We start from the raw sequence: 14,014 nt of genomic DNA, 5'->3' as shown, positions 1-14,014 counted from the left end.
GCCTTCTGGGAGTTGTAGTGCGGAAGCCGAGGTACCTTCGTGTGCGCTCTCGAGAGCGTCCCTCGGGGTTCTGATGACCGTGAAAATACAAAGATCCGTTTCTGGTTTTATCCGTTTCTGGTGTGTGTGTATTACTAGCCGATGATATTTATGAAAATTAAATGTTATCAAGCGATAAGTAATGAACTATTTCAGGTGGCTACTTAACATCATTTTGATGAAACAGATTTACTTGTTCCCTTTAATATTTTCCTGGGGAAAGCACTGTGCTGCTACTGCTAAGTCACTTCAGTCGTGTCCGACTCTGTGCGACCCCATAGACGGCAGCCCACCAGGCTCCCCCGTCCCTGGGATTCTCCAGGCAAGAGTAGTGGAGTGGGGTGCCATTTCCTTCTCCAATGCATGAAAGTGAAAAGTGAAAGTGAAGTTGCTTAGTCGTGTCCGACTCTTGGCGACCCCATGGACTGCAGCCCACCAGGCTCCTCCGTCCATGGGATTTTCCAGGCCAAGAGTACTGGAGTGGGGTGCCATTGCCTTCTCCAGGAAAGCACTGCAGAAGCTTAGAAATATCCGGGGACATCTCAAAACGAAATGAAAAGTAATTTCCCAGGAAAAAATGTTAGAAAACGCTACAATTAAAATATCTGGGGCCAAAAAAAGAAAGAAAATTACCGTTTGGATTACGCCTTGTTGTGAGGCATCAGTTCAGTTTAGTTCAGTCGCTCAGTCGTGTCCGATCATGCGACCCCACGGACTGCAGCACGCCAGGCCTCCCTGTCCATCACTGACTCCCAGAGTTTGCTCAAACTCATTGTAAGGCATAATATGGTCGAAGTTGGTTCTGGTGTTTTGTTTTGTTTTCCAGAGTGAGTGCAAAGTTTAGTATTAGACCAATTCCAAACCACTGGAATACCAACAACCAGATTTCAGTCTCATTTTTTTCATAGGAATCTCACTTACCTTAGTTAAGTATGAGCTCCAACAGAATGGCTTGAGTACTTGTCAGCAATCAACTGCAGAGCTAAAAACAGCTCTGACTTCTCAAAAGAATTTCGGAGGGTAAGTAATAACAATCAAACGGCTGAAAAAGTAAACTTTTAGTAATAGTACCCTTTCTCACTGAAGCAAGTAGTCCGGAATAGGGACTTTTGATTACTGCCATCTTTTAGGTGCTTTGACAAAGCCCGAGTCTCATTTCTATAGTTGTTTTATCTGTAGGCATCAAAGTTCCCAGCATTTTCCTGATTTAGCTCTCAGAAGATTAAACTGCTGTATTACACTTGGAGGTATCTATGTATAAGGGAATTCCCAAAGAATAAAATATCCCTCAAAAAAAGTCACTGTTTTTTGATTGCTGGATTTAGAGGGGAGGGAGGGAAGAAGAGATCTGCCATACAAAAGTATTTACTTTTTCTTTTACTATCTTTGACTTTCTCATAGGAAAAATAAATAAAAAAGGGCCTCGGGAGAGGGGCGGGGGGGAGGTGGTGGTGGCGGGGGGGGGGGGGGGGGGGAACGTGGGGGGGGGGGGGGGAGGTGGTGGTGGCGGGGGTGGGGGGAGGTGGTGGTGGCCGGGGGGGGGGTGGGGGTGGCGGGGTGGGGGGGGGTGGGGGTGGCGGGGTGGGGGTGGCGGGGTGGGGGGGGTGGGGGGTGGCGGGGTGGGGGGGGTGGGGGTGGCGGCGGGGTGGGGGGGGTGGGGGTGGCGGGGTGGGGGGGGTGGGGGTGGCGGGGTGGGGGGGGTGGGGGTGGCGGGGTGGGGGGGGTGGGGGTGGCGGGGTGGGGGGGGGTGGGGGTGGCGGGGTGGGGGGGGTGGGGGTGGCGGGGTGGGGGGGGTGGGGGTGGCGGCGGGGGGCGGTGGCTGAAAACACCTAATGTGAGATCCTGAGATCGGAAAGTCCTTAACATTGCATAGTCAAAAACCAGGGACTTTTTGTTCCTCCACAGGAGTCCTAAACTGAGAGCTTGTTTCATGGAACTCAAGGAGACAACAATGAAATAACTCCTAAAACTTGCAACTGCCATTTCCCAAACTGCCAGAGAATCTTTTAGGTCCAACCTTCTATCGTTTCTGAAGATCACCTTCCAAAATATTCCACTTGCTGTTTGAAAGTAGCAGCAAAGCTAAACCATGTTTTAAGAAGCGCTCTATTTCTATTACTTTGATTTCATCAGTGCCTGGAGTAAAGCCTCCAGCAGAAACGAGGTAGTCCAACACTAAGGGGAGCCACTGGTGCAGTTCACACTCACAGTCTGGACTCCCACTCTGACAATCAGCAGCCCGCCCCTTTGATTTTCATAAGTCTGAAGAGCCAGCAAGGACTGATTACCAGCCCCAGTATTTAAAAGTGGTGTTACAGGATTTCACAATCTGGAAGAAAGACTTTTTTTCTCTAATGTGTTAGTGTTCTGACATGAACCGAAAATGAAGTATACAGTGCAGAGTATACCTTGGCCAACACACTCAAAAAACAAAATTTGCAGGCCTACCCTGAGTAGTGCATGCAAATTTCTCATAACTCTGCTTTACTCATTACAGAGAGAAAAGTCATCCTGGGTATGGTCATAGCTTTCCCTAAAAAACTAGAAGGAATTTCACAACAGTTAAGAAATGAAGAGAATAAGGAAAAGGTGGGAGAGAGGGTAAAAAGAAAGAAAGGGAAGGAAAAGAGAATTGGAAAAAAAGAAGAGGAAATTAGGGCTCCAGGCATGCTAAAGACTACCAAAATTCACAGATCTATTTACAATGACAAAAAAAAAAAAATCCCCTTGTGGGTTTTTGTGTTTTTGCTGTTTCTAATGGAACATAGTTGTTCAAAACTAATTTCAAGAGGTAAAGCATTTTTTCAGCCTTTCTCCTATGTAAAACATGGATTCTCACAATGGCTTTAATCGTGATGTTAATGTAATCATGCAATAATGGTGTTTGGTAATAGTGATTACCAAAGTATTTGATAATAGTGCAATGCAGCTAGCTGTAAGTTCATATATGAAGAGGAAGTTTATCTGGAGGCAAAGACTACTTAAAGCTGTTTCTTAGGGGTGTTTCTCCCAGTAAGCTATGTGCTTGAGATGGGTGCATTATTATTCTAGAATTAGAAGGTAGGGCAAAACAAAAGTTGAGATATTCGATTTTTCTATATATAATTGCTAATATTTTCAAGGATTTAAGTTAAGTCTTTATTTTCTACTTCATTTACTTTCAATGCTGCATGGCTCTTGTTTTTTATTTTTGACTTTATTATTTTCCCTTATTTACAATTATAATTCTTTATAAATTTTAGCATACTTTCTAGATTTTTATTCTAAAGCAGTGTACTCAAGTTCATACCAACTTAGTCTGTTTCACTTAACCAAAGTGAATATGTCTTTTTTTTAAATTTAATTTAATTTTATTTTTAAACTTTACACTATTGTATTGGTTTTGCCAAATATCAAAATGAATATATGTCTTGATCTTGTAAATTTCCAATTAAAAGTACAAAGGTATTTAAAAATACATGTTGATCTATTGTAATTTCTCATCTCTATGGCATCTCCTAAATTACCTACTATGAATATTTTTATTAATTTCTTCTAGGTTCTAGTTTTTAGTAAAGATACTAAGATGAAGAAAGATCTCAATAACTGCTGATTGAAATGTCTCATTCTGGGAATCGGAGTACTTCACTTTGCTTTCAACAAATTCTCAAAATTTGCAAGCATCTGGAAACTTAGTGCTATAGGAAGAATCTATTTCCCTTTTAATGATGGATGAAGAGTGAATGGACTATAGCTACAAGATGAATAAGTAGTCCAACTTATTTTCAGGTATTATTAAATATCCCAATCTGAATGGTTTTTTTCCCAAATCAGTGGATAGTGGTGAGTACATAATTTTGTTTTCATCTTAAAATAAATATAGCATATTTACTTATATAAAAATTTGTTTTGTTTTAAAATCATACATAGAAATGAGTCTAGAAAATAATTAACTTGTAAAATATTTAACACTTCTTAATTATGAAAGTATGAACTAGTTTATATTCCATATTTAATCAGAACATTGAAGGATAAAATATACTGTTTTATTTGTATTAGCTTTTTCCGGTCAATAACTAAACTGAGTAACAGAAATACTGTACAGTATTCACTAAGGTAAACTAGCCTACAGTTAGATATGATGTCATTTATGATGAGCAAATAATGAATTAGGTAACAATGAGGAAAATTCTGGAAGTTTGAGTTTGTGTGCTTACTAGCAACCACTTTCAAGGTTTCTGCAAAGCTAGAGAAGGTATCTTCTAATTTAAATTTCTTTAAGAATTATCTATTGTGTAATAGACTGTCAACAGGAAGTCAGTTTTAAAGGAATACTACTGATAGCCTGAAAGACTGTGGAAAAGAAATTCTTTTTCCCCTTACACACTGATAGTTCTTATATTTGCATCCCTGCAATTCTTATATTAAAAAACATTGGATTAGCAGCAAGAGAGTTGAAAATGGCAGAAGTTGGGAATGACTGCTATTTCTTTTTTAATTCCACATGCATAAAGGTAAATATTGTACAACTTATGGTACATATTCCACATGCTTAAGCTTTTTAGTAGAATGAAGGAAAATATGGCAACAGTTTATTTGTATTGCTGAGTAAAAATTTACTATTTTCCCACAAAATATTGTACATAGTTAAAATATGAAGTAAAGCCTTATCATGTATTTTTGATATGTTGAGTTTCTCTGAGGAGATCTGGTAATATTTAAAATTATCTGAAACTCTCCTTCTATTTGCCAGTTACGAGCCTATGGCTTTTTAATCCTCATGTGGCACTTTTGCCTATATTATGGCTCCTTGAAACATCAAATTACTAATGTTAAAGCATATGATATTTTGGTTAATGTGATTCCAGTCATATATATTCAAATAGTTAAATTCAGGTTCACTATCAAACTCAGCTTAATAAATCTAATTGATTCCCTCTTTTGGAATTTTTTAATGAAATTATTGAATTTTCCTCTGTCAAAGTAATAGTAAATAATTAATATCATGGAAAAGGCAAAAAATAATACAAACTGGCCAAACAAGAATTCAAGTTTATAAAGTTAAAATGGGAAAAAAAAAATGTCTAAGTGATTTGGATTAGTGGATCTCAATGAAGCCAAATAAATGTAGAAATCCAATGTTTGGAGCTTCATGTTCATGTCAGAATGAACCCAGTGAAAGACGTGCTGTGTCTGGTTTGAAACATTTCATCTCTGCTAGGATAACTGAATAGAGTCAGCCTCTTAGACTGTAAGAATTAGATCCACTTCTATTACCTGTTACCTTAAGATTAAACCCTGGGATGATGATAAATAATAGAATTTATGTTCTGTGTGGGCAGAGAGTTTTGTCAGTTTCACTGCTATATCCTCAAATTCTAAGTTATCAATAAATAATTAAATGAAAAAAATAAAAAAAATAATAGCAATCACATTACCTTATCTCCCATAATTTTTACAACAGTATGTGAGAAGGGCATTTTATTCCATTTTTACAGATGAGGAAACTGAGGCACAGAGAGTGAGTAATGGATTGATTTTGTGATTATGGGCAAAATAGAGTCAGGCATTCAAATACTGGTTTATCTGGTTTCTGCCTGCTATCTAGGTCTATGAGATCTACAGAGCCACCTTAAAAGGGAGAGAGAGTGAAGACAGACAGTAAGAAGGTGGGGGAAAAAAATAAGGAACAACCCTGAAACCTGTCAAAAAAGGGATGAGCTTAATAGGATATGTTTGCTTTTGTTCTATGTCACCCACCCCTCTGCTGAAAAAAAGACAATGACCTACAATTTTCCCAGCTGTTGATCTATGTGTAAAAGACATAAGATAAGCAAAAAATAGCAGCCCATTCAAATAATCCACATCTGCTTTTGTTGAGATATAATGATGTAAATGTATAAATATATATGTGTATATAACTTAGTACAATGTGCTAAATATTTAAAATTCCACAATAAAAAAGTTTAAACTCTGTTCACTTTCCCTCTATAAGCACACTTAACAGTTTGTGCCTAATCTGAGTAAGAGAACAATTATCTAATAAAAGTTATGATTAATAGAGATAATCTCCACAATTAGAATATGGGTGATGATTCTTAGAAATAATTCTGGCTTTCATAAGGAAAATTAGATCCCTTTGTCATTAGACTGTGATCAAGAGTGTCACTGACCTTTTATATATTGATCCTTGTGAAGTTGCTCAGTCGTGTCCAACTCTTTGCAGCCCCATGGACTGTAGCCTACCAGCTTCCACCATCCATGGGATTTTCCAGGCACTACGAGAATTTTATCAGTGACTTATGGAATGTACTGTTTAATCATTAGATTATTTTATCAGTCTTACTAAAATTTGGTACTTTGCTAAAATTTAGACTTGACAGTCTTGGATTTGTAGTGTTTTTTAATTTTACTTTGATCTCATACTTTATTCAGTTGATTAGTAATCTACTGTTAAACACTGATGTTCATATATTGACTTTTCTACACTACTTTTTTCTTTCAGGGTTCCCAGTGCCGATTCCGACACTGTGAAGAGGCCCTTGGCAGTGACACAGTGTGCTCATTATGGAGAGAGGGAAAATGTTTAGATCCACTTTGCAGATTTAGACACATGGAAATGCAGGTAGAATTATTCAACATTATCATGTTTGTTATAAGCACCTCCCTCCGATAGTTTTGAACTCTGTACTCTTACAACACAATAGAAAAGAAATGATTCTTTCCTCCAATGACTTAATTTTAGGCATTTTCCACTTTGCTCAACTTAAATTCTTAAGAAAAATGGGCAAATGTATTTGAGGGGTACCCATTGCATCTTTTAAATAACAGAGCTTCGAAACGGAGCCTAGAAACACACACAATCGTAAATCAGCAATTCCAGTAGTTTTTGTCATGTCGTGTTGCAGCACGTTGTATTTAACTGTGATTATGGCATCTCATCCTTACATTTGCCTCACTCCTTTATCTAGCAAAACTGCAGTATTTCATGCTTCTGGGAAACTCAACCTCTTGGTTGTGTGAAGATCAGTTGTATCTTTTATCACAGCAAACCTCGAAATATCAATGGATTATTTTTGCCACCAAGTAGCAGTGAGTATATTCTTTGAATAACATGGTTATACCATATTATAGTCTGATTTTGGAATAGCAGCATAGAATGACACATTAAAGTATGGCAAGGTGAGTAATACAGTGTAATCGCCAGTGGATGATTTAGGATGGTTATATCAAGAATTATGAGATTGAGCCATCAAGTAGCTAACCAAATGGAATGACCAGAGTTAGTTAAATTTTCTCTGACTGTGTTTCTAAAGTGGATTTTAGTCATGTGAAAAGTGAGATGACTGCTGCCCTCACTGGATAGAGGGGAGCTGTCTCAGCAACTCATCCCATGATTGGAGCAAAGCTAGGAGGTTCTGGCCTCACCACTGCTCCCTGTAAATGTGCAGAAACCTCTTATACATGGGGAGAGCAAGGGCATGCTCTGGTTTGCACGCTTCTGCTTCTAGAAGAGCAGCTAGATGTGTGGTTCTTCCTAAGACTTCATTTGTGGGGAAGATGCAATCCCATTGTTGCTAAATAAGTGGCACCCTTCAAACCAGCTAAATGCTACTGAGACTCTACTGTGTGGTGAACCTTAAACTAAGTTATGGGAAAGGGGTATAGAAGACACCATGTCCTATAACAGTAAATGGCAAGAACTTTGAAAAGTTGGGAGAATCAGGTTTCTCTGATGCTATAGCCACTTCACTCTCTTGCTATGGCCACTGCATTTCTTATAATGGAATTATTCTAGAAATGAGTTTATAGAATATCAGTCCTTTGTATTTGAAGATTTGGCTTCAGATAATCCTTGGCAAATGAATGACTAAAAACCATGTCTCTTTGTTATAGTCTTCTGGAAAATGCTGCTCTCAGAGCATTCATCATACATATAATACCTGGATCAATGTTTTTCTTCACTAGACTGTGAACATCACAAGGATGGGGCTCATAGCTAGTTTCCCTACCAATGCTTAGCACAATGTGGGGAGCCCAGATGCTCAGTAAAATTGGATGCTTGGATAGATGGATAGGAGGTAGGAGGAGAAAGGGATGACACAGGATGAGATGGTTGGATGGTATCAACGACTCAATGGATATGAGCTTGAGCAAGCTCCAGGAGTTGGTGATGGACAGGGAAGCCTCGTGTGCTGCAGCCTATAGAGTCACAAAGAGTCGGAGATTACTGAGTGAACTGAACTGATAGATGTACAGATGACTAGTGAAGGTAACCTACTGGGATGAAAGTTATTACACCTACTAAGTGGTTAACTTGGTCCCATTGGTTAACATCTAGTGTGATTTTATTTCATTAAGAACATTGTATTAAATTCTCTCTATATAGTGTGCTAGCCTACTTCCTAGTGGTCTAGGGGTGAAATTGCTGTCTTTCAAACTAATTATTTCAGTACTAGAGGAAAGACTGCATCTCCGAGGGCAAAGGAAAGGTAGAATGTCTCTGTAACAAACAGTGGGCTCCCCACTGTTAAGACATGTCCTCAGCTAAGTTCTCTAGGGATACATTCCATTATCCTCATAGATTAGGCATAGAATCTGGGGGTCAAAAATAGTTCTGGCTCTTCTGGAAGTCTCAGTTTCTTCAACACATGTCAAAACTGCTTCTGACTCTTGGGATAAGCTTTCCCCTCTCTTGATAGGGTCAAACCAGATCCATGCACTGGTTTTGGAAGGACCAGATCCTTCTCCTAGCCATTCTATTCCCATCATGAGAGGAGATAAGCTCTGCTTTATCTTTGCCACTTCCATATCATTTTCTCAGATATATTTCTTCACTACATCTATTGTTTGTCTGACTCCTCCCTATAGAATGAAATTTCTGTAAGAATAGGAATCTTTGTTTACTGATAAATCCCAACCACCAAACATAGAGTATTACCTTTCACATTGTGGCTAATTCTATTCCAGGAAGTCCTGAAAAATATTTATTCACAATAAGTAGGTAACTATTTTTTCTCTGCCCAGGCACATTTCTGTGCTTTAGGAAAGAGGATTCAATTTCCAGGCTGTAGGAAACTATTACCCTGGAGAAGGAAATGGCAGTATTCTTGCCTGGAGAATCCCATGGACAGAAGCCTGGCAGGCTACAGTCCATGGGGTTGCAAGAGTCAGACACAACTTAGTGACTATACCACCACCACCACAGAAAATTACTAAACTCATTTGAATTATGTATTGAACTACTGCATCATTTATTCATTCTAAGAATATTTCAATACCTCAGAAGTTATAGTGTGATTTTTTGTAGACCTAATATTTCCTAAAATATTTCCAGGAGCATCTACCTACCAAGGTTCATATTAACCAGAACCAGGAAATTAAATCCTCTCACCTTAGACAAAAGTTAAATTACAAAGTTATAACTTTATTAAAATCTACCTTTATGTTTTAGTGGGTACACGTGATAAACAAATTCAGGGTAGGATTATGACAGGGTTTTTTTGGTAGCAAAATATAACTATTGTTTCATATATGGCATTGTGTAATTCATGTGTAAGTTTGTGTCCAGTTAAAATAAGATAAAATCTAGGTTATTAAATGCATACACTGTGAAAATTTCTAAGGCTTCTGATCAAGGAATTGAGACCCATCATGTGGTCCATATTAAGTGGGTGAGTTGCAGCCGCAGCAGTGTTATCTAAGTTACCAGCTGTGCTCTTCCAGAATGAGGTGTTTGCCGAAAGCAATTTCCCATTAGTTAATTTGCCATTGTCTGTTATCTTTAAGGACTAAGTTCAATTATCAGGAGTCTGACATTTTTTGTCTGGACGTGTAAAACTGCCAGTTAGTCTTTTGCAATTTAAACTTTAATCTGCTAACAAATTTAAAAAAAGGTCTTGGACTCTTTTGCCAAATATTTCATTTAAATGTTGCTAAACTAGACATTTTCAAAGGTGGCCTAATCCCTCTGGTTATCATCTCTAAGTTTAGAGGCAAATAGCTATTAAAACCAAATGATAGTGCTAAGAAAAACATAGCTCAGTTAATATTTGCTCTAATTATAAGAATTTGCAAGGCATTTCTGAGTACATTTTGCATTTTCTTTGTGAGCTTGGTGGGTTCTTGTTCTTTCTCCCATGGTACGCAGTAGAGGTTAGTATACCCAAACAAAGGGTTCCTCTTAAGAAACTCCTTAAATTTTGCTAAGGGACAATTTATTCAGAACAGAGTAGCTCAAACATTGAAGCAAATGCTCATCTCCTTGATTATTTGCCATGTTATTCTAAAATGAATACCTGAAAGGATAATTTGATTTTTGTGTATTCTGAGTCACTGTCTTGGAGATGCCTTCAACAACTGACTATTTGACCACATTAAATGAAGCCTGGGTAGCTCACTTTACAAGGTCTTGCCTACATGAATATGTGTACATGACCTTTTCATTATGTCTTAAAAAACCAATGTCTCGTGTTTTTTAAATAATTTAACAAACACCTTGACTTACATATTTGAGTCAGTAAAACACAGACTAGTTTTGTGTGTGTGTGTGGATAAGACACAGAGTAAGACAACTGTTAATAGTTATAAGAGGAAAAACTGTTCACATCAGTTCTTTCTTCTTTGGGGAAAGGGGAGAGGGGTTGAGCAAGTGTCTTAAACCAGATGATGGTGACCCCTGTAACAATTTGGGTTTGGATGGGAGACTCCTCATCCTAACTGGACGCTGTCTGCTCTCATCGATGAGCATGGTACTTCTGGAAGTAAAGTTGGTTACTCCCTGCTGGCTCAGCTGGTAAAGAACCCATCTGCCAATGCAGGAGATGCAGGAGACTGGATTTGATCCCTGGGTCGGGAAGATCTCCTGGCAAAGGAAATGGCAACCCACTCCAGTATTCTTGCCTGGGAATTTCCATGGACAGACGAGCCTGGCGGGCTACGGTCCAGGGGTCACAAAGAGTCAGACATGACTGAGCACACTCATGCTTCATACTCAAGTCTTAGTTCCCAGGCCTAACATTGTTAGTCATGTCTGAGATGTCCACAGACTTTCTCTTTAAGACTTTATAAACTAAAAATGTAATCGATTAAAAAAAAATGAAGTAGGATTATGAGAAATGAGAAAATCTCATATCCACAGTTTTCAAATAATATGAGTTTTCTGTGTGGCACCCCTATGCTGAGTTCTATGCATGCCTAATTTTATGTAATCCTCACAAAAATCTGAAAAATAGTATTCTTATTGTACAGATGAGGAAAATGAAGCCCAGACAGGTTAAATACCTTAGGTGACATAATATATCTCATAACTAGAGGTACCTGACTTCAAACACAATTCTGACTCTAAAACTGCCTAACAACCCCAGACTTGGCATTTCAAGTATAACCAGTCCTTTTGGTAATTTGAATGGATCCACCCACGAGACCACCTAATCCGGCTTCCTCCTTCTAAGAGGTAATGCTCTTCCACCCTACGGCACAACCTTCCTTTCAAAGCTATTAAGATTCTTTACATATAATAAAAGATGCCCTTTCCCCTTTAATTTACATTAAACAGTAGAATACTTCTAACATTTATGATTTATGTGTATTTCCATTAAATAAATTTTCTTCTTTCTTTCTCTTTTTCTGTTTACTTCTGGACACACATAGGTGGGGCTTGTTCCCTTTAACCATCGGAATCCAGGAAGACCAGGTACCCCGAATCATGTTTCTCAAACCTGGCTCCCCTTTAGAATTATCTGGGGAGCTTGAAACAACAGCAGTAACTGAAAAGAACAACCCAACCCATCCCCCCAAACCATTCCTATCACAACTTAGTTCAGTTCAGTCGCTCAGTCCTGTCCGACTCTTTGCGACCCCATGGACTGCAGCAGGCCAGGCCTCCCTGTCCATCACCAAGTCCTGGAGTCCACCCAAACTCATGTCCATTGAGTCAGTGATGCCATCCAACCATCTCATCCCCTGTCGTCCCCTTCTCCTCCCGCCCTCAGTCTTTCCCAGCATCAGGGTCTTTTCAAATGAGTCAGCTCTTCGCATCAGGTGGCCAAAATATTGGAGTTTCAGCTTCAACATCAGTCTTTCCAATGAACACCCAGGACTGATCTCCCTTAGAATGGACTGGTTGGATCTCCTTGCTATCCAAGGAACTCTCAAGAGTCTTCTCCAACACTACAGTTCAAAAGCATCAATTCTTCTGTGCTCAGCTTTCTTTATAGTCCAACTCTCACATCCATACATGACTACTGGAAAAACCATAGCCTTGACTAGACAGACCTTTGTTGACAAAGTAATATCTCTGATTTTTAATATGCTGTCTAGGTTAGTCATAACTTTACCTCCAAGGAGTAAACGTCTTTTAATTTCATGGCTGCAATCACCATCTGCAGTGATTTTGAGCCCCTCAAAATAAAATCTGACACTGTTTCCACTGTTTCCCCATCTATTTGCAATGAAGTGATGGGACTGGATGCCATGATCTTAGTTTTCTGAATGTTGAGCTTTAAGCCAACTTTTCACTCTCTTCTTTCACTTTCATCAAGAGGCTCTTTAGTTCCTCTTCACTTTCTGCCTTAAGGGTGGTGTCATCTGCATATCTGAGGTTATTGATATTTCTCCCGGTAATCTTGATTCCAGCTTGTGCTTCATCCAGCCCAGTGTTTCTCATGATGCATTCTGCATATAAGTTAAATAAGCAGGGTGACAATATACAGCCTTGACGTACTCCTTTTCCTATTTCCTATTACCACTTAAGCCAACAGTTAAATTCATGAGTGTTAGAGCTGAGCCTTCAGTGTACTTTTCTAGCTCCAGCTTTTTATTTCAAAAATGTTCAACCTACAAAAATGTTTCAGAATAGTTTCAATGAACACCCAGCCATGTACTTTTCACCAGGATTCACCAATTTATCAATTTATTTTCTCTTTTCCCTCTATTGTACTTACATATACACAAAAAAATGTACAAACATATATTTCTGTCCTTGTTTTTGAACCATTTAAATGTTAGTTGCAAATATCATGACACGTTATCTCTAAATGCATTGACATAGATCTCCTATGTTTAACAACACTCTCAGATATAACCATGGGCTTCTGAAGTGGTGCTTGTCCCACCTACCAATGCAGAGATGCAGGTTTGATCCCTGGGTTGGAAAGATCCCCTGGAGTAGGAAATGGCAAGCTGCTCAATTATTTTTGCTGGAAAATCTCATGGACAGAGGAGTCTGATAGTCCACGGGGCCACAAAGAGTTGGATGCAGCTAAGCACACGTATACCTAACCACACTACACACAAGCATCACATATAGAAAATTTATCTACATATCCCACTATTATTGAATAATAATTTAGTATTTATCATCTATTTAGGTTATTTTTAGGCTTTGGTAAGTACAGACCTTGCTCTTGTGAACATTAAATCAAAATAGGCCACAAAGACCTAAATATGAACTAAAATTATAAAATTCTTATTAGAAACTATAGACTACTCAAACAATTCTTAGTTATGACACCAAACGGAGAAGGCAATGGCACCCCACTCCAGTACTCTTGCTTGGAAAATCCCATGGACAGAGGAGCCTGGTAGGCTGCAGTCCATGGGGTCACTAAGAGTCGGATACAACTAAGTGACTTCACGTTCACTTTTCACTTTCATGCATTGGAGAAGGACATGGCACCCCACTCCACTACTCTTGCCTGGAGAATCCCAGGGATGGTGGAGCCTGGTGGGCTGCTGTCTATGGGGTTGCACAGAGTCAGACACGACTGAAGTGACTTAGCAGTAGCAATAGCAGTATGACACCAAAAGAAAAAACAAACAAGCAGAAAAATAATTGGATTTCATCAAATTAGAAACTTTTGTGTTTCAAAGAATATCAAGAAAGTAAAAATGCAACCCACAGAATGAGAGAAAATATTTATATCTTTTATATAAGCATTTTATATCCAGAATATATGAAGAACTCTTGCAGCTCAGTAATATAGACAATTCCATT

At 38.8% G+C, this 14,014-nt stretch overlaps 1 protein-coding gene across 12 annotated transcripts in view; it reads left to right on the top strand.

The window, feature by feature from the left end:
• The first annotated feature begins 34 nt into the window (after positions 1-34).
• Positions 35-14,014, top strand: part of C5H12orf50 (chromosome 5 C12orf50 homolog) — a 33,897-nt gene continuing 19,917 nt past the window's right edge. For 8 of the 12 annotated variants that reach the window (XM_070788920.1, XM_070788915.1, XM_070788913.1 and 5 more), the window contains exons 1-3: positions 4,285-4,532; positions 6,524-6,643; positions 6,990-7,110. In XM_070788920.1, the coding sequence (XP_070645021.1) occupies positions 4,479-4,532; positions 6,524-6,643; positions 6,990-7,110 (295 nt within the window). In that variant the 5' untranslated portion in view covers positions 4,285-4,478. The other 4 variants (XM_070788918.1, XM_070788911.1, XM_070788912.1 and 1 more) reach the window with 4 other exon arrangements.

This window comes from Bos indicus, chromosome 5 (genome assembly GCF_029378745.1).
Source record: "Bos indicus isolate NIAB-ARS_2022 breed Sahiwal x Tharparkar chromosome 5, NIAB-ARS_B.indTharparkar_mat_pri_1.0, whole genome shotgun sequence".
NCBI classification, from domain to species: Eukaryota; Metazoa; Chordata; class Mammalia; order Artiodactyla; family Bovidae; genus Bos; species Bos indicus.
This window is presented reverse-complemented; position numbering and strand designations above follow the sequence as displayed.